This window comes from Panthera tigris, chromosome D1 (genome assembly GCF_018350195.1).
Source record: "Panthera tigris isolate Pti1 chromosome D1, P.tigris_Pti1_mat1.1, whole genome shotgun sequence".
Taxonomy (NCBI): Eukaryota; Metazoa; Chordata; class Mammalia; order Carnivora; family Felidae; genus Panthera; species Panthera tigris.
In genome coordinates, this window is record NC_056669.1 from 107,425,323 (window position 1) to 107,445,080 (window position 19,758).

Below are 19,758 nucleotides of genomic sequence, written 5' to 3' on the forward strand. Positions count from 1 at the left end.
AGAATCTTAAGCGGTCTCCACACTCAGCACAGAGCCCCACCCAGGGCTCAATCCCACGACCTTGAGCCGAAATCAAGAGTCTGAAGCTCACCCAACTGAGCCACCCATGCACCCCTGGAGCTCTTCACCCTCACGGCGTGATTAGGGTTTGTTTGTTGTTGTTTTGAATATTTTGTTTCTTTGGATTCATGGTTGTTTTTTCTTGGGGGGGGAGTTTCCTCAGTTGATGTGTTTCATTTTCTGATTTGGGGTTCTTTTAATTAATGAATTAAAAAGTTTATTTATTTTGAGAGAGAGAGAGAGAGAGAGAGAGAGAGAGAGTGTGAATGAGCGGGGGAGGGGCAGAGAGAGAGGGAGGTGGGTATGGAGGATCAGAAGCGGGCTCTGCGATGACAGCAGCGAGCCCGATGTGGGGCTTGAACTCACGAACAGTGAGATCATGACTTAGCAGAAGTCCACCGCTTAACCAACTGAGCTACTTAGGTGCCCCTATTTAAGTAGGCTCTGCACCCAATGTGGGGCTTGAACTCGTGACCCTGAGATCAAGAGTCCCGTGCTCTCCCGAGTCGGCCAGGTGCCCCCCACCTTGTTTTGGTTTTTAATAATAGCTCCATACAGATCTGTTAATGATCTTCCTTTTCATTTTTGTGGTATTGAGTGTTTTACAAGATTCCTAGTTCAACAGCACTCTCTCCTGTCAATATAGCAAAGTCCACAGTTAAGTGGATTTTCATTTGTTTGGTGGGGGGAGGGGCTTGTGGCCTCCAACTTCTCCCTTTTTGCATTGTAAGACCCTGAATTTTCCCCTTTTGTTTTTTACCCCCTCCACCACCCAGTTGCTCAAGGACACCCCTTGCTCATTTTCGCCTTTTTTTCCTTCTCCCAGAACCTATTTTATTTTATTTTATCTTATTTTATTTATTTTTGAGAGAGAGACAGACAGAGCGTGAGTGGGGGTGGGGCAGAGAGAGAGGGAGACACAGAATCCGAAGCAGGCTCCGGGCTCCGAGGTGTCGGTGCAGAGCCGTCATGGGGCCCGAACTCCCCAACGGGGAGATCATGACCTGAGCTGAAGTGGGAGGCTTACCCAACTGAGCCAGCCAGACGCCCCCTTTTTTATTTTTTTAAGTAAGTTTTATGCTCAACGTGGCGCTTGAGCTGATGACCCACAGATAGGGTCCGGTTCCATCAACTGAGCCAGTGGGGCGCCCCAGAACCTATGCGTTTTAAAGACTGACCCCCCCCCCAAAATCCCACCCACTTTTTAAATTCCTTCCCCGTAGTGTAAGCTCTGACCTCCCAGGATATTCTCCCAGCATTTTCAGACTGTGGCAGAACAGTCTTAGCGGCGGAGTTTCTGGATCAACCTTGGGTCCTGTTGCCAACCCCTTGTCCCTGGTTTCTCTGCGCGCGAAGCCTGGTGGCCAGCGGAGTGGGGTCCGCGCTGTGATTGGGCGGGCTTTCTTATTATTTACAGTTATTTTCAAGTTTGGACACTCTCTACTTTCAAGTTATGTTGAGGCTGTGGTTTCAGCAGAGTTTTAATCCCCACTCTTGTTATTCTGATTTGTTTGGGGAGGAAACACCGAGAAATGGGGATCCAGGCAGCTGCTGTGGTCCTCAGCTACCCCGAATTTCCCCCCCTTTTGTTTTGTGACTTTTTAAGACAGAGTTTTGTTCATTAGCTTTCACCCTTTCTTATGTTCCAATATCTGCGTTTGAGGTCATAACTTCCTCTCTTAGAATTATTAGTTGTGTCACCCAACTTTGATACGTGATCTTTTCATTATGATTGCAGTCTAAAACAACACAAATCTATTACCTATTTTCTAACTTTTGTTGTGTGTGTGTGTTTTTCCCTTAGCCCGGAAATGTCATAAAACGTTTCTTAGTGTCCAATTTTTTTTTTTCTATTTATCTGTTTATTGGTGATGTTTAACTTAATGGCACTGTGGCCAAAAACCACAATGATTTGAGTACTTTGAAATTAGTTGAGGTGCCTTCTGGTCTAGAATTCAATCAATTAATTTATTGGAAAATGTTCTGCGTATGCTTTTCTGCATTTAGGTGCACCGCTCCCTATTTGTCCACTAGGTCAAGTTCATTAACCACTTTCTTCATATCTTTTATAGCTTTGCTAAATTTTTTGCCTGCACACGCCATCAAATCTACAACTGTGATTTGTCTGTTTTTCCTTGTGGTTCTATCCATTGATATATGTATGTTATGTGTATATGTTATATATATAAATTTACATACTTTTATTGCTTTATTGCTATTTGTTTTCCCTTGTGGTTCTATCTACTATGTATATACTTACATATCTTTATGGCTTGTGGACTTTATTTTTAAGAGTAAATAAACTTAAAATTGCTACATATTTTGAAAATCATGATGCAAGCACCCTCTTTCCGTCAAGTAATGCTTTTAACCTGAAATTTATTTTTTTTCTGATACTAATGTAGCTATTCTAGCTTTCTTTTAGCATTTGCTTGATTTTTTCCCCTATCCTTGTGCTTCCAAACCCTTTATATTCTTCTGTTTTATGTGTATCTTGTATAAATAGCATGCAGTGCTGATATACTATTTTAGAAATAGTAGATTAGTTAGCATAGTGTAAATTACGCTGTGATAAGTGCGGTAGGCAGAATAATGCCCTCTCAAAGATGTCCACATCCCAATTCCTGGCAACTGTCACCATTTTCCTTACGTGACAAAAGGTACTTTGCAGGGGCGCCTGGGTGGTGAAGCGTCTGACTTTGGCTCAGGTCATGATCTCACAGTTTGAGTTTGAAGCCCAGAGTCAGGCTCTGTGCTAACAGCGTGCAGAGCCTGCTTGGGGTTCTCTCTCCCTCTCTCTCTGCTCCTCCCCTACTTTCTCTCTCTCTACAAATAAATAAAAATTTTATTACTTCTTAAAATTTTTAAAATTTTTATTTTTGAGAGAGAGAGAGAGAGAGAGCGTATGCAAGCTGGGGAGGGGCAGAGAGAGAGAGAGAGAGAGAGGTGGAAGGTCCGAAGCAGGCTCTGTGCTGACAGCAGACAGCTCGATGCAGGGCTTGAACTCACGAACCGCAAGATCATGACCTGAGCCAAAGTCAGATGCTTAACCCACGGAGCCACCCCGGCGCCCCATAAATAAAAACTTAGGAAAAAAAAAAGGTACTTTGCAGATGGGATTAAGTCTGGGATCTTGAGCTGGAGAGACTATTCTGGATTAACCACGTGGGCCCGATGTAATCATAAGGGTCCTTAAAAGTAGAAGTGGAGTCAGAGTTAGAGATGTTCTCTCTGCTGCTGTCTTCGAAGGTGGAAGAGGGAGGCTGAGCATCAAGGAACGCCGGCCACCTGCACAAGGCATGGGACCTTCCTGACACCTTGACTTTAGCACAGCGAGACGCACTTTGGGCTTCTGACCTCCAGAACCGTAAGGTAATAGATTTGTATTGCTTTAAGCCGCTAAGTTTGTGGCAGTTCGTCACAGCCGCAAAGAGAGATCCAATGCAACTCCGAAAATCTCGGTGGCTTTCAAAAACAAAAGTTTATCTCTCGCGTAAATTGCGTGCCCTTTGTGCGTTTGACTTTGGATCCATTTCGTGTCGTCTTCATTCCCGACTCCGGGCTGGAGAGGCTGCCCAGTAAGAGAGCAAGGGCAGACTCATCCTGGGGCTCTTACAGCTTCCGCTCAGATGTGGCACAAGCCATCTCTGTTCAAATCCCATTAGTTGAAGCAAGCAACCTGGGTAAGTATCAGATGGGGTAGGGAGTAGAATTGTCCCAGAGGAAGGACGCCTGTCTTATTGGGAGGGACTAGCATGCATGTATAAAGGCCCTGGGGCAAGCAGTGGAGGGACAGGGTTGACCGGAGAATTGACAGAAGCTGGTCTCCCTGGAGGGCGCTTGGAGGGGCAGGGCCAGGGATTGGTTGGAGAGAGGAGCAAGGCCAGACGTGCAGGGTGGCAGGGCCTGGTAAGCCATCTATGCATCCAGTGAATATGAACAGAGTGCTTACACCGTAGGCTCTGAGTCAGAGCTGGAAGTCCGGGGACAGACGAGGCCGACAGGGTCCCTGATCTGAAGGCACTGACCCAGTGAGAAGTAACAAGGAAGCGAGATGATTGCAGACAGTGATCCTATAAGTACCACAGTTAAGGAGTTTGTATTTTGTTAAAACGAATATTTTCTTTTCAATTTTTTAAATGTTTATTTTTGAGAGAGAGAGAGAGAGAGACAGACAGACAGACAGAATGTGAGAGGGGGAGGGGCAGAGAGAGAGGGAGACACAGAATCCGAAGCAGGCTCCAGGCTCCGAGCCGTCAGCACAGAGCCCAGTGCGGGGCTCGAACCACAAACCGTGAGATCATGACCTGAGCTGAAGTCAGACGCCTGACTGACTGAGCCATCCCACCCAGCCGCCCCAAAAGGACTATTTTTAAAAGATCATTGCAGCTGTAGAGAGGGTCCAAAGCACAGGACGTCAGAGACTGTCCAGCGGACCACTGGCGTAGTCATGCCGGAGCTGGTGCCCAGGGAGGCGGTGGGGAGGAGAGGTGGGCGTGAATTAGGGAGAGATTTTTGAGCTAGAATCCATAAGATACAGTGATGAAGTGGATGTTGGGGGTGAGAAAGAAAGTAGAAGTCCTTCTAAATTCTCACCCGAGAGAACACTGCCCAGCAAGGGGAATGAAGAAGCAGCTTGGGGGGGGGGGGGTCCTTACCCCAAAGTAGACCTACTGTGCGCTTCCCATTTACATAAAGTTAAAAGCAGGTGAGACTAAAAACTAACCTATGAGGATAGACTCCAGAATGGTGATTCGTCCTGGGGGAAACAGAGAGGGAGGGGACACCAGAGACCGAGCAGGGCACGTGGGGCCGCTGGCTACACCGGCGTGTTCTGAAAATTCACCCAGCTACTCGTTTCTGTTCTGTGCACTTTTCTATGCGGCTGCTGTGCTGCGATAAAATATTACATAAATAAATAGAAAGAATAAAGAAAGCATAAGAAAATGAAAAGCAATGACCTCCAGTTTTTTGTTGTTGCTCTGTTAATTGAATTTAATTTTAAAGTTTATTTATTGATTTTGAGGGAGAGGGAGAGAGAGAGCACGCACAAGCGAGGGAGGGGCGGAGAGAAGGAGAGACAGAATCCCAAGCAGGCTCCGCACCATCGGGGCTGAGCCCAGTGTGGGGCTTGAATTCACAAAGTGTGAAATCACGACGCGAGTGGACAGCAAGAGTCAGATGCTTTGCCAACGGAGCCACCCCAACGCCCCTGTTGCTGTGTTAATTTTAAACAGCTATTGGTAAGTAGATGGGGAAACGGAGGAAGGGACAGGTTCATGGGGGCAGATGAGGAGAAAACAAGCAGAGATGTCCGACAGGCAGCCAGGGGTACAAGTGTGGATTTGGAGGAGTGTCAGGGCTGGGAAGAATCTTTGGAGCCTCTGGAAGGATTTACAGCTGGTGGAATAAATAAAGCAATTCAGGGAGCAAATCGGGAAGCAGGTGCCAAGGCAAGGGGCCCAGAACCAGGCCCGGAAGTTTGGCTGTCCTCTGCCTCTTGGATCCACGGTAACCCTCTGGGCATGCGCACTCGGGGCTCATGTCCAGCTCCCCCCTCCTCCTATCCCTGCCCGCCCCTGCCCCCCAGGCCTGTGTCTCCATCCAAGCCAGCCCCCTACAGGTCTACCCAGGGCAGCTTCAGCCCCCAGCCTCTGGCTCTTTCTTCTCCAGGGGTCTACCCTTGGCTGCCTCTCCTCTTTGGCTTTTTTTTTTTTTGTCTCTCTCTGGGGCTTCTTGAGGCCCTTGAATGGGAGAATCCCTACCTTTGAAATCCCACAATCTATTTTTTAAAAATCGATAATTGAACATCATCACAATGAAAAATTTCCTCTGTGAAAGATAATGTCCAGAGAGGGGAAAAGATGAGCTATAGTTTGGGAGAGAATATTTCCAAATCATATATCTGACCAAAGCTTGGATCTAGAATATGTAAAGAACTCTCTAAACTCGACAGTAAGAGGGGTGCCTGGGTAGCTCAGTTGGTTAAGCGTCCAGCTCTTGACTTTGGCTCAGGTCACGATCTCATGGGTTCATGAGTTCAAGCCCCGTGTTGGGATCTACGTGACAGTGTGGATCCTGTTTGGGATTCTCTCTCTCCTTCCCTCCCTGCCTTTCCCATACTCGTGCACCCCGCCCCCCAATCAATAAATAAACATTAAATAAAAATAAACTCGACAGTAAGAAAACAAACCATCCAATTAACAAACAGGCAACAGACTGGAACAGACACTTCGCCCGAGAAGACGCATGGATGCAAAAGTGTCCCGGGGCTGCCGTGTAACAAAGTACCACAACCCGGGGGGCTTCGAAGATACATCTCATCTCTCCCAGTGCTGGAGGCTAGAAGCCCAAAGTCAAGGTGTTGAGGGGCCATGCTGCCTCTCTGGTGGGTGCAGGCCATCTCTGGTGTTCTCTGGCCTGCCACCACAACAATCTCTGCCCCTGTTGTGACCTGGCTGTCTGCCCTCTGAGTGTCGGTCTTCACCTGATGTGCTCCTCTGTGTGCCCGTCTGTGTCTCTTTCTCTTCTTCCAAGGACACCAGTCATACTGGACTAGGACATACCCTAATCACCTATGACCTCATCTTAACTTGATTACATCTGCAGAGACCCTATTTCCAAATTACATCCCATTCACAGGAAACGGTGGTGGCGGGGAGGGGGGTGACCTCAACACATCTTTTGGGGTCAGCAATTCAGTCCACGACAGAAAATAAGCGCATGAGAAGATGTTCAATATCATCAGCCATCAGGGAAATGCGAATCACAACCACGCAACTAAGGAAACCGAGTAAGAAAGATGCAGAAGTATGTAACACATTATACAAAGAGTTCCAGTGAAGATTGTTTAATTAAAATTTGTCGCCTCGAAACCCAGCGATCAAAAGTTTATATGTGGATGACGTCCGAGTACTAAAAAAATGGTGAAGAAGGTGCATATTCATTTACAGGTGGAAATAACTAGAAGGGTAGAAGGGGTGCCAACAACAACAACAACAACAACATAGGACTAAAAAAGAAGATTGGTAATTCCAAAACTCTCTGAAAAACGGCCACTCTGAAAAACAGCTTGGCAGTCTCTCATAAAGTTAAACATAAATTTAGCACAGGACTCCTCCTAGGTGTTTACCCTACAGAAATAAAAACCTGTGTCCGTGTAAAATCCCGTACATAAATCCCTATCGATGTTCATAGCAGCTTCATTTGTAATGGCCCATACTGGAGATCACCCATTCCATACAGTGGAATACTAGATGGTAATAGAAACGTTTGGGAATAAAAAGGAAGGAACCGTTGATACATGCAACAACCTGGATGGGTCTCAAGCACCAAAAAAAAAAAAAAAAAAAAAAAAATCAAAAAGTGAGCGTTTGTAAAAACTGATGAAATCCGAATGATATGTAGAGTTTTGTTGTGCCAACGTCAGTTTCCTGGTTCTAACTGCTCTCTGGTTATGCAAGATGTTGTTACCCTTGGGGGAAGCTGGGTGAAGGGGGCACAAAAACGAATGAAAGAGGAGAGATCACAACAACACAGCAGAAATAAAAACAATAATAAGAGAACATTAGGAGCAATGATGTGCCAATAAAATGGGAAATCTGGAAGAAATGGACAAATGCCTAGAAACATATAAACTACCAAAACTGAAATAGGAAGAAATAGGAAAATTGAACAGACCCATAACCAGTAAAGAAATTGAACCAGTAATTAAAAGTCTCCCAACAGGGGCACCTGGGTGGCTTAGTCGGTTGAGCGTCCGACTTCGGCTCAGGTCAGGATCACAGTTTGTGAGTTCGAGCCCCGTGTCGGGCTGTGTGCTGACAGCTCAGAGCCTGGAGCCTGTTTCAGATTCTGTGTCTCCCTCTCTCTGCTCCTTCCCCACTCATGCTCTGTCTCTCAAAAATGAATAAACGTTAAAAAAAAAAAAAAAAAAGTCTCCCAACAAACAAGAGTCCAGGATCGGATGGCCTTCCAGGGGAAACCTACCAAACATTTGAAGAAGAGTTAACACCCATTCTTTTGAAGCTCTTCCAAAAAATAGAAATGGAAGGAAAACTTCCAAACTCATTCTCTGAGGCCAGCATTACCTTGATTCCAAAACCAGACAAAGACTCCACTTTCCTTACCTCTTAAGCAACATCTGTGCGAGTCTAAATTCTTTCAACATAAAAAGTGAAAAAAAAAAAAAATTCTCCCCAGTGTGGAGTGTCAGATGCCCAAGGCTGTCACCGAAGGGATGGGCCTGAAGCACACCCGCAAGCTTTTTTCTACCAACCTACTGAGGGGGAGGGGTCAAAACTACAGCTGGCCTGGGGGAGTCATTCATTCATTCATTCATTCATTCATTCATTCTGAACACCTCCTCCATGTCAGGCTCTAGACCAGACAGCCAGGCTCCCTGCCTTATGCTTCAAGGTGGGGCCTGAGGCCAAGAGACCCCAAAACATCCAGATACCCAGAAACTCGGAGAGATTGAGAGACAGCAGAGAGATCAAGAGATTAAGCGACTCAGAAACCAACAGAGCCTGGGGGACACAGAGCGGGAGGGGCAGTCCCAAGGAATGAAAATTCACACTGGCAGCCGGGGCCGAAGCCTGAGCCTGGGAGCAAAAGCAGAGACGACTGCTGGGTGTCCAACCAGTGACGAGCATCTGGGTCACAGGAAGGAGCCTGCATCTGGGGTCCCGGGACCTGAGCTCCAAACCTGGTCCAGTACTCACCACCCATGTGGCCCAGCCACATTCCCTTCATCTTTCATTTAAATGTCAGAGGTTGAGGCCCTGAGCCTCAGTTTACCATCTGAGAAATGGCAACGGGAACCACAAGACCTACTTCCCAGGGGCAGGTGTGTTGGTCCCGTGACTTGAGCCCACTTGGGACTTGGAGCATAAACGATTCAGCTTCTTTCTGGCCTCCATTTCTATTAAAATATGTATTTTATTTTTTATTCTATTTTTTTTAAGGTTTATTTGTTTATTTTGAGAGGGGGAGAAGCAGAGGAGGGGCAGAAAGAGAGGGAGAGAGAGAATCCCAAGTAGGCTACGTGCTGTCAGCACAGAGCTTGAGGCGGGCCTTGATCCATCGATGGATAAAGGGATGAGCACACTGTGGTCTATACACAGAATGGAATATTATTCAGCCGTAAAAAGGAAGGACATCCTGACACATGGTAGGGCGTGGATGAACCTTGCAGACATGCTAAGTGAAGTAAGGGCATCACAAAAAAAGCCAACCCCTGTGTGATTCCAGCTGCATGAGGCCCCTAGAGTAGTTGACTTCACAGACGCAGAAGTAAAATGGTGGTTGCCACGGACCATGGAAGGGAAACAGGGAGTTACTGTTTAACAGGTAAAGGCGTCCAGTTTTGCAAATGGATGGTGGTGATGGTTGCACGCTATGAATGTACTTAAAACTACTGAACTTAAGGGGCGCTGGGGCGGCTCAGTCGGTTGAGCGTCCGACTTCCGCTCAGGTCATGATCTCGCAGTTGGTGAGTTTGAGCCCCGCGTCGGGCTCTGTGCTGACAGCTCGGAGCCTGGAGCCTGCTTCGGATTCTGTGTCTCCCTCTCTCTCTGTTCCTCCCCCGCTTGCACTCTGTCTCTCCCTCTCTCTCAAAAATAAATAAAGATTAAAAAAAAATTTTTTTAAACTGCTGAACTTAAACATGGCTAAGGAGGCAATTTTACATTATGTATATTTTACCACAATAAAAAAAAAAAATTGGGAAACAAAGCGTCACCCGTCAAATGTGGAAAGTAATGCAGGTGCTGACTGTCCCATAGGGTTGGAGAGGGAGTAAATGAAGCGGTGAAGACGAAAATCTTAAGGCAGCTAGGGGCGAGGAGAGGGCTTGACTGTCTTTGGCAAAGGCCTCCTCTCCAGGCTTGGAGCCACAGGCCCGGCTCCCCCAGCCGCTAAAGGATCTTGGGAAGGGGATGTGGACTCCGGGAATTCTCGTGCCAGGACACTCTCTTCTCTAGCTCCGAGGTTTTTGAGATTCCTGGATCTGAAACAAACACAGACACAGCCAGCGACCCTGCCCCAGCAAGGCGCAATCAGTGAACGGGGCCCAGGCCTCATTTCCGGGCCCTGCACCTTGGCTCCACCTTTATAAAGAGGTGGGGAGGGGGCCGTGTCGCCATGCAGGCCCTGGGGTCCCGCCGGCCTGCCTTTACCCCTCTTGAAGGTGGTGCAGCTTTGGAGAAGCCCTTACCCGGGGAGCCGCAGCTGGGAGGCGAATGTGGAGACCGAGCTGACTCCAGGCAGAGGTGAGCGGTGATGGCCCGAAGCCCCGCCCCCTCCCCAGGAAGGGGCCTGATTGGCGGAGGGCTGCGAGGGCGGGGCAGCGCCGGGGCTCTATAAATACAGCCGCTCTGCGCCGGGAGTTATGCTGTAGGTAATGCCCTAGCTCAGGTAAGGCTTTTTGGAGGAGGCTGGGCTGCTTGTGGGGAGCCTAGGTGGAGGCCCCCGGGTTGGCCACGGGGTGCCGGGCCGCACCTTCTGAACCCCGTAGTTGGCGTCTCTCCCCGTAGCTTGAAACGTTTGAGGTGCCCCCCGCTCAACTTGCTCTGAAGGCACCCCGCCCCCCCACCCCCCCACTCCCGAGCCTCAGTTTCCTCTCCACGAAGAAAGGGGTTGGTGGTCCTTCCAGGTATGCCACTTTGGTGTGGGGTGAAGGGGTAGTTGGGAGTTGGGGAGCAATTAAGCTCTTAGGCTTTGGGGGGGGTCAGACAGGCCCCACAGTTAAGTAGCCGCGAGTCTTGCCCGCTTCGGCTCCTGTGTTTGCAAAAGGGGTATTGGGGTGTACCCATCTTCTGGGGTTTAGCGCTCAGCGGCGCCAGAGGTGCCTGTCGCTCCCATTCTTGCTCTCCGGCCTGGCCTTGGGTGGGGGGGGGGGTGGCTAGGACGCGGTGCGAGAGCTGCAGCAAGTCGGCTGCGTTTCTGGCCTCCCCAGCCCACGCGTACCCCAGTTTCTGCCTCCGAGCGCCGCCCCCACCCCCATCTCCACGCCCGACTCTCCATCTTCTGGAGGCCCCCTGTCTGGCCACCCTCGACCCTCTCGACGGGTGGGGGGCAAGGGGGTCGGGGCCGAGTCCCGAGGCTACTTTCTCCACAGGCCATCCTGCCCCACCGCGCCCTACCCGCCCCCACCCCCATGAAATGAGCGACACTCAAGACTTTGCCACTTTCCCCGTGGTTGCCACCCAGGTGAAGCTGGGGGGCTGGAGCCGTCAGGGTGGGGGCAGCGTGTCTCTCTGCCCGCGCCCGCATCAGGAGCTCCAGGCCTTCCTCAGCCTTCTGGGTGAGTTCCCCGGGGGTGGGAGTGCCCCCCGGGTGGTGGGGGGGGGGTTGCTGGGGGACTTGGGGGGACCCAGTGTGAGCCAGTGTGAGAGGTGGGACCTGCCCAGGGCAGGCATCTGAAATCTCTGTCCCTTCCCTTCCCAGGTGACCCCAGGGAGAAGGGGGGATGGGGCATGTCAGCAAGTGGGTTGGGTGGAGGCTTGGGCTCTGGGGTGCCACTCTTGGCTTGTGTGGGGGGGTGGTAACCCCAGTCCATCATGTCTCTTCTCTACTCCAGAGCATAGTTTCCTGCAGGAATTCCTTTCCAGAGATCCCTGTTTCCAGATTTCAGATAAGGTGAGGTGACACGGAGTAGAAGCCCAGTCACAAGAGGCTTGAATGCTGCTATTGAGTCTCCCGGTCTGATGGAGGGAGCACCTCCCTTTTAAATCCTTGTTTTGTTTTGTTTTTTAAAATTGTTTTTAAGTCTATTTATTTTTGAGAGAGACAGAGACAGCGTGAGCAGGGGAGGGGCAGAGAGAGAGAGGGAGAGAGAGAATCCCAAGCAGGCTCCGCACCGTCAGCCCAGAGCCTGACGCGGGGCTTGAACCCAGGAGACCGTGAGATCGTGCCCTGAGCTGAAATCAAGAGTCAGATGCTTAACCGGCGGAGCCCCCCGGGCGCCCCCAAATCCTTGTTTTCACCCCACTACTTCCCCTGGGTTCTCTAACCTGCACCACGGCTTCCTTGGGTGCAAATGGCCCCTCACGGCCCCCTCTCCCGGTGCCTAACTGTCACCTCTGCCCCCCTCTGTGTCTGCAGTATCTCCTGGCCATGGTGCTGGTCTACTTCCGGCGTGCCAACCTGAAGCTCAGCGAGTACACCCACAGCAACTTGTTCTTGGCGCTGTGAGTGCCCAGGGCAGGAGCGGGGGACCCTTGCTAGGAGTTGTGGGAGGGGCCAGGGCAGATGCTTACTTCTGCTTTCCGCCCCCTGCCTCCGAGGCCAGGTTTCTTGCAAATGACATGGAGGAGGATCTGGAGGACCCTAAATGTGTGATTTTTCTGTGGGCCCTGGGAAAAGATTGGCGTCGTCAGGTGGCAGACTTCCTGCACCAGAGGGATAAGCTGTGGGCCCGGATGGGCTTCCGGGCCATGGTGAGCCGCCAGTGCTGTGAGGAGGTGAGGCCCCGCCGCCATCCTGGGGTGGGGGAACAAGGCCGGACCTCCCACCCCCATTGACTACCCGCTCTCCTCATGCCAGGTCATGGCCAAGGAGCCGTCCCATTGGGCCTGGACTCGAGAGCGGCGTCCCCACCACGGTGGAGCTCAGAGGGGCTGCCCAAAGGCCCGGGTGCCCCTGCCTGGAGGCCCCGGCCTCTCGCCTCCTCACTGTTCCCTCTGTGGCTTGCTCCCTGCCCCCGGCCTCTGCAGCCACCAGCCCCGCCCCTTGCCTGTCTTATCCAAGTGCCCTTCCCCAAACCCTGAGTGCCATTGCCCTCCCTCCCAAGCTTGTCTCTCAGTGGCCGAAGACCCCTTGGTGGGGGGCTTCCTCATCATCCTGCCCCCCCAACTGCAGCTGGAGCCGGGCACCTACACTCTCCACAGTGAGTTGGGGACAGGAGCGGGGGGTGGGCTTGGGAGCTTGGGAGGCAGATGTGGGGCCCAACAGAATGGGAAGTAGGGGCACAGGGCCTGGGGTCCAGCAGGCCTGGGCGCACGTCCCAGCTCTGCCACCTCCTAACCGAGGGCGCTTGGTGGGTTTCCTCTCTCAGCCTCTCCCTGACCTTTCTCCCCAGTCCTCCCGAAGCCTCCACCGTGCCCTAGGCGCTGATATTTGCAGGGTGAAGAGCAGCCCGCCTGCTTGTCTGCTGACCCAAGCCCTACCGGCCGTGGGCCCCCCCGCCCCGCCCCGGCCTTCTGTCTTATTGGCCACAGGCTGGCAGTGCTGCCCAGGCCCCCCAGTCCCCTCCTCCCAACTGTACCCACTCTGACCCTGGCCCCTCTAATAAACTCGTGTCTACAGGACACCGACTGTGCTTAGGCCCTGGCCTGGCTCCTTGACGCAGGGTAGGGGTAGGGAGGGAATTGGAGGAGGGGGAGGGGGGGGTCTGCCAGCTCTAGGTATCGGTGATTGAGACTCACGAGCAGAGGCTCTGTAATAACAGTTTTCCTTTCCATGGATGATCGGTCATCCTGAGCCTCAGTTTCCCCTCTGTAACATCACCTATGCGTGATGAACCGTACACACGGCGTAGCTGGGGTTGAATGAGATGAAAATACACGCAGTCCTTACAAGGCCCCGGAACCTATAGGACAAAAGAAAGCTTAAATGGAGAAGTACTCTGTGGTTAGCTCAGACAGGGCTGCAGGGCCTGGTCTGTTTAGGAATGACACTTGGTGACTGCCCTGGGCTGCAGTCACATATAAGGTAATTCTTATAATACATCTACCCCCCCCATCCCCAAAAGTCAAATTGTTAATGAGAGAGCAGAGAAGGCTTTCCAGAGAAGGTGGCGTTTGAACTGGGCCTTGAACAATGTCAAGTTTGCCCATGAAGGGACAGAGATTGGGAGGTAGGATATTCTTGGATAGTCTAGAGTCGAGACGAGCACTTGGTCTCTGATGTCAGACAGCTTAAATCCAAATCCCAGGTTCCTGTGTGACCTTGGCATGTTACTTGATTTCCATTGCCTCCTCCGCAAAATGGGTATTACTCTAGGATGGGTGTTGTGTGAGGTTTGAACTGCATCAATCCCAGAGGGTTTCAAGCTGTCTCGGGAACAGAGCCCAGGGGCGCCTGGGTGCCTCAGTCCGTTAAGCGGCCAGACTCCATCTTGGCTCAGGTCTCGATCCCAGAGGCTCTCAGGATTGTGAGTTCAAACCTGAGTTGGGCTTCGTGCGGGGCCGGAAGCCTACTCAAAAAAAAAAAAAAAAAAAAAAAAAAAAGAGGAACAGAGCTCAGATGGAAGCCCCAGGTGTTACTAGTGGAGGGAACGCCTAGGGAAAGTCTGGAGGGGAGGGTGTGTTTGGGGAATGGCTGGAGGTGAAGCTGGAAAAGTCCACATGGTCAAACAGGGGAGTCCGGACACCATTACCTTGCGTGCTCTACGAGTGGCTCCCGAAAAGTGTAGAAGTAAGAAGGCCTGGAGACTGAGCCCATTAGAAGCCAAGACGAGGGCTACAAAGTATTTTTAATTTGTTTTTCTTTTTTTTTTTTTAATTTTTTTTTCAACGTTTTTTATTTATTTTTGGGACAGAGAGAGACAGAGCATGAACGGGGGAGGGGCAGAGAGAGAGGGAGACACAGAATCGGAAACAGGCTCCAGGCTCCGAGCCGTCAGCCCAGAGCCCGACGCGGGGCTCGAACTCACGGACCGCGAGATCGTGACCTGGCTGAAGTCGGACGCTTAACCGACTGCGCCACCCAGGCGCCCCTAATTTGTTTTTCAAATAAGTAATATATTCACCTGTACCTTTTAAATTCTTAACCAAGAGTCACCTCCTACCCCTGGCTCCTCTCCCTGGAAGCTATAAAACTTGTCGTTTGTGTCCTTCCACAGAAAGAATATAAACATCCATAACCAAATGTGGTGTAATAAAAAAATATGTATATATATTTGGTCTTAGTCCCTGGTTCCCGGTACAGAGTTACTAAAACCCTTACAATGTTCTGAGTCATAGGAGTGACTTCTGTTATTCACGGTGAGCCCCTTTGGGCCACACCTGAATTTGTGTTAATGAGGCAACTCAGGGTGGGGCCCCCACTTAACTTCAGAGTGGGGGCTGGTCATCCGAAAGACAGGTCAAGAGTGGGAAGTGGAGGAGAGGAGAGGACTGGAAATCGGAACATTTCTGGGTTGATGAACAGAGACTGTACCCGGGCCGGGGGACATGGGGGGTGGGGGGGGTGCCACCTAGAAAGGCCAAGGAAGCTCTTTCCCCCTCTCCACCATACCTTGCCCTACACACCTCTTCTATCTGGCTGCTTCAGGGTTGTATCCTTTATTTTTTTTTAATTTTCTAATGTTTATTTTAGTTTTGAGAGAGACAGACAGACACAGCGTGAGCGGGGGAGGGGCAGAGAAAGAGGGAGACAGAATCCGAAGCAGGTTTCCAGGCTCTGAGTTGTCAGCACAGAGCCTGATGCGGGGCTCGAACCCACAAGCTGTGAGATCATGACCTGACCTGAAGCCGGATGCTTAACTGACTGAGCCACCCAGGCACCCCTAGAGTTGTATCCTTTAAACAACTCGTACACAAAGCACTTTGTTGAGGTCTGTGAGTGTTCTACCAAATCAGCAAAGCTGAGGAGGGGGTGGTGGGCACCCCAGATTTGTAGTCAGCCAGACAGGTGTGTGGGTCACCTGGGCATCCCATTTGTGGCTGGCATCTTGTGGGACTGAGCCCTTAACCTACAGGGTCTGTACTAACTGGGAATTTATGTCAGAACTGAACGGAACTGTAAGCACCTAGTTGGCGTTGGGGAGTTGGAGAATTGGTGTGGAAAAGTCACATGTATTTGGTATCTGGGAAGAAACACATTTGATGTGAGAAGCGGTGTCAGAAGAAAGACACCACACCAAATTTTATATATATATGCCCCCCTCCCTTTTAAAAACTCAAAGGGAAGAATTCCATGCATCCTGGTGTGTGCTTATCCACATATTTTGAAGACGGTTCCTTATCCGTGTTCCTTTTGACAGCTCTATAGTATTCCTCTTCATGGATGGACCAAAATGTAACTTGTTCCTTATTGATTGACATTGAAGTTGTTTCCAGAGTTCTGCTATTCCCAACAGTACTACAGAGTCACTAAGACTGGGTAAGGATATCATTATTCAAAAGGGAAAAGATATCTGTACTCTGGATTCCTAGAACTGCTCGAAGGCTACATCAAAAGAGTCATTACAATTTTTGCCAGAGGTCCCTCTATAGAGGCTGTACCCATATCGACCCCCGCTTCCAGCAGTACGCGTGAACGCTCTTTTCCAGAATATTCACGGGTCAGTAACCTACCAGATCTTTTTCTCTTTGGGAAATGATCCCTTGGTGAAGTTCAAATTTGCATTTATTTTTCTTTTGAGTGAATTCAGAGTCATCCCTTTAAGAACTGTTTATCTCCTGGGGCACCTGGGTGGCTCAGTCGGTTAAGCGGCTGACTTCAGCTCGGGTCATGATCTCACAGTTCGTGAGTTCAAGCCCCGTGTCGGGCTCTGTGCTGATGTCTTGGAGCCTGGAGCCTGCTTCGGATTCTGTGTCTCCCTCTCTCTCTGCCCTCACCCACCCCTGCCCTGCTTGTGCTCTGCCTGTCTCTTTCTCAAAAATAAACATTAAAAAAATGTTTTTAATTAAAAAATAAAAATTTAAAAATCTTTAAAAAAAGAGCGATTTGTCTTTTTTTCCTGTGAACTACGCTGTTGTTTGCCCATTTCTCCTGTTTTCGATTTCTGATTGACATAAAAGGCTTTGCGGGAAAAATAGCCCTTCAAGATGTAAATTGTAAGTATTTTCTTCAGTTCATTACTGACTTTGCTGTGCAGATTTTTTAATGTAGTAAAATAAGTTTTTGGGGGCTTTTGGGGTTTGTGTCATAGTTGAAAAGACCTTTTCCACACTGACATGACTAAAGAATCTTCTCCCTTAGCTCTTGGCTACATTTTTGTTTTCATTTTTTCCTTTTAAATCTTGGGTTCATCTGGAATTTATCATATACAAAATTCCTTCCTATATTCCTAATGCCTTTTATTAAAAAACTCAACTTTTCTCAACAGATTTGAAATGTTACTTTTATTATATACTAAATTCCTGTGTGCATTTGGATCTATTTCTAGATTTTTCTATCTTCCAATGATCTATGCGTGTTGATACCCCTCTTTAATTACATTAAATTATCATGGATTTGTTGTGTTTTAATATCTGGTAGAGTTAGTCTCCCCTGATTTTTCTTTGTTTTCGGAAATCTCCTGGTTACTCTTATTTCATTTCCCTATGAACTTTATTTTTTTAAGGTTTTTAAATTTATTTTTGAGGCAGAGAGAGAGGGAGAGAGAGAATCCCAAGCAGGCTCTGTGCCAGCAGCGCAAAGCCCAACACAGGGCTCGAACCCGTGAACTAGGAGATCATGACCTGAGCCGAAATCAAGAGTCAGAGGCTTAACCAGCTGAGCCACCTAGGTGCCCCTCCCTGTGACCTTCAAATCAGCTTTTCTAACCACCTCCCAATCAGAATATTAATTGTGATAAATCTGTAGATGACTTTAAGGAGAACTGACATCTTTGTGAAGTATCTTAGTATCCAGAATAAAGCGTCTGTCCCCTGACTTCTTCTTTCAGATGGCACCAGTGGCCAGTGGCTCCCCAATTTGTACTTCTGAGAGCTGTTCCCTCCTCAAGCATCTCTGCTTGGAGGGATTGTTCCCAAAGGTCTTCCACTGTCTCCCCAGCTTGGTGAGTCCCCCTGCCTCATTAATCCACTTAAGTGGTCAAGCCACATCAAGGGTTCAGTGTTATCTTTGATCCCTCCTGGTGTTCCAAGAGCCAGATCTAATCAGTAATTAGGTCCTATTGGTGTGTGTGTGTGTTTTTAAGACTAATTTTTTTTTAAGATTTTTATTTTCTGAGTAATCTCTACACCCAACGTGGGGTTCAAACTTACAACCCCAAGGTCAAGAGTCACATCCTCTACCAACTGAGCCAGCCAGGCACTCCAAGTCCTGGTGGTGTTTTTAACAGCTTATTGAGGTCTAGTTGACATACAATAAACCACGTATACTTAAAATGTACATTTTGTTTTGACATGTATACACCCATATCACCATAATCGAGATAGTGAACACAACCATCACCCCAAAAAGTTTCTTCGAACCCCTTGTCCATCCTTCCCTCGCACCCTTTCCTACCTGCCGGCCCCCACTCTCGCCTCCAGGTAACCACTGATCTGCTTTCTGGCACTCAATTGGCATCCTTTCTCTGGAATTTTCATATAAGTGGAATTACACAGGATGAACTCCTGCCTGGCTTCTTACATTGGTTGTAATTGTGAGATTCACCTCTTGTTCGTCTTTACTGCTGGGTACTGTCCTGTTGTACAAGCATACCACAATTTGCTTATGCATTCACAATGCATGGATGAACATTTGATTGGTTCTAGTTTGGGCTGCCACAATTAAAATTTCTATGAATAGCTTTCAGCTCTCTTGCTCTGAGGAGGCCCCAGTGCAACTTTCGTCGCTAGTCCCGAAATCATCCGGCACTAGCCACCTCCACCACGCCGCTTACATTCGAGCCCCAGGAGATCAAAACGGTATACCTAAAGTGCACTGGCAGGGAGGCCGCTGCCGTGTCTGCCTGGGCCCCCAAGATGGGCCCCTTAGGGTCTGTCCCTCAAGAAGATTGGTAACGACATTGCCAAAAGAAACTGGTGATCGCAAGGGCTGGGGATGACAGTGAACAGATAGGACGCCATATGGGCGGTGCCTTCTGCCTCTCCCCTGATCATCAAACCCCTCAAGAAACCACCCAGAGACAGAAGCAGGAAAACATGAAGCACGGTGGGAACGTCACTTTGGATAATATTGTCAAGTTACTGGACAGATACCGCACCCACCTTTAACTAGAGCACTTGGAACCCACTAAAGAGATCATGGGGATTGCCCCGTCTGTGGGCTGCAGTGTTGATGGCTGTCACCCTCACGACACCATAGATGTCAGCAGTGGTGCAGTGGGATGCCCAGCTACAAAGGAAAAGATTTCAAGGAAAGATCGTTTGATGACCGTCCCTACCAAAGCTATGAATATTCATACACAAGTCTTTGGACATACGCTTTTATTTCTCTTGGGTAAAAGCCTAGGAGTGGAATAACGGGTCATATATGGTAGGTGTATGTTTTAACTTTTTTCTTTTTTTTAAGATAGACTATTTTTTAGAGCAGTTTTTGGTTTACAGAAAAACGGCTCCTTAAATACCGAGAATTGGGCACATACCCCCCTCTTTCTCCCTCACATTGTTTCTCTTGTTAATATCTTACATTTGTGTGGTATAATGTCATGTAACTATCATTGTAGTATCATACAGAAGTTTCAGGCCCTCAAGATGCCCCCAGTTTCATCTATTATCCCTCCCCACCTCCACCAAACTCTTGGCAACCACTGATCTTTTTTTTAACTATCTCCAGTTTTGTCTTTTACAGAATGTTACATAGTTGGAATCCTACGCTACATAGTTTTTTAATGGCTTCTTTTTTTTTTTTTTTTACAAGTTTATTTTTTTGGGGAGGGCAGAGAGAGAAGGAGAGAGAGAATCCCAAGCAGGCTCTGCCCTGTCAGCACAGAGCCCCATGTGGGGCTCAGACTCAGGAACCCATGAGATTAAGAGTCAGACACTCAGCTGACTAAGCCACCCTGATGCCCTGTTC

General features: G+C 49.1%; 1 protein-coding gene and 1 long non-coding RNA gene across 7 annotated transcripts; both read left to right on the top strand.

Moving 5' to 3' along the window:
* Positions 1 to 40: 40 nt before the first annotated feature.
* Positions 41 to 5,127, top strand: LOC122230982. Its single transcript, XR_006208049.1, has 3 exons — positions 41 to 146; positions 3,310 to 3,432; positions 5,087 to 5,127. It is a non-coding gene; the product is annotated as an uncharacterized LOC122230982 (long non-coding RNA).
* SPDYC (speedy/RINGO cell cycle regulator family member C) lies at positions 5,128 to 16,519 on the top strand. Of its 6 annotated transcripts, none has more exons than XM_042957583.1 (8): positions 5,128 to 5,303; positions 10,044 to 10,331; positions 11,180 to 11,365; positions 11,642 to 11,700; positions 12,166 to 12,251; positions 12,353 to 12,524; positions 12,607 to 12,949; positions 16,049 to 16,519. In XM_042957583.1, the coding sequence occupies exons 3-8, from the start codon at positions 11,224 to 11,226 to the stop codon at positions 16,054 to 16,056; spliced, it is 810 nt and encodes a 269-aa protein (XP_042813517.1). In that variant the 5' UTR covers positions 5,128 to 5,303; positions 10,044 to 10,331; positions 11,180 to 11,223; the 3' UTR covers positions 16,057 to 16,519. The 6 variants fall into 6 exon arrangements, with proteins under 6 accessions (XP_042813517.1, XP_042813518.1, XP_042813519.1 ...); XM_042957584.1 differs by lacking the exon at positions 16,049 to 16,519 and adding an exon at positions 13,118 to 13,378 and having other exon boundaries at positions 12,854 to 12,949; XM_042957585.1 differs by lacking the exon at positions 16,049 to 16,519 and adding an exon at positions 13,142 to 13,378 and having other exon boundaries at positions 12,854 to 12,949.
* The last annotated feature ends 3,239 nt before the right edge of the window (positions 16,520 to 19,758 follow it).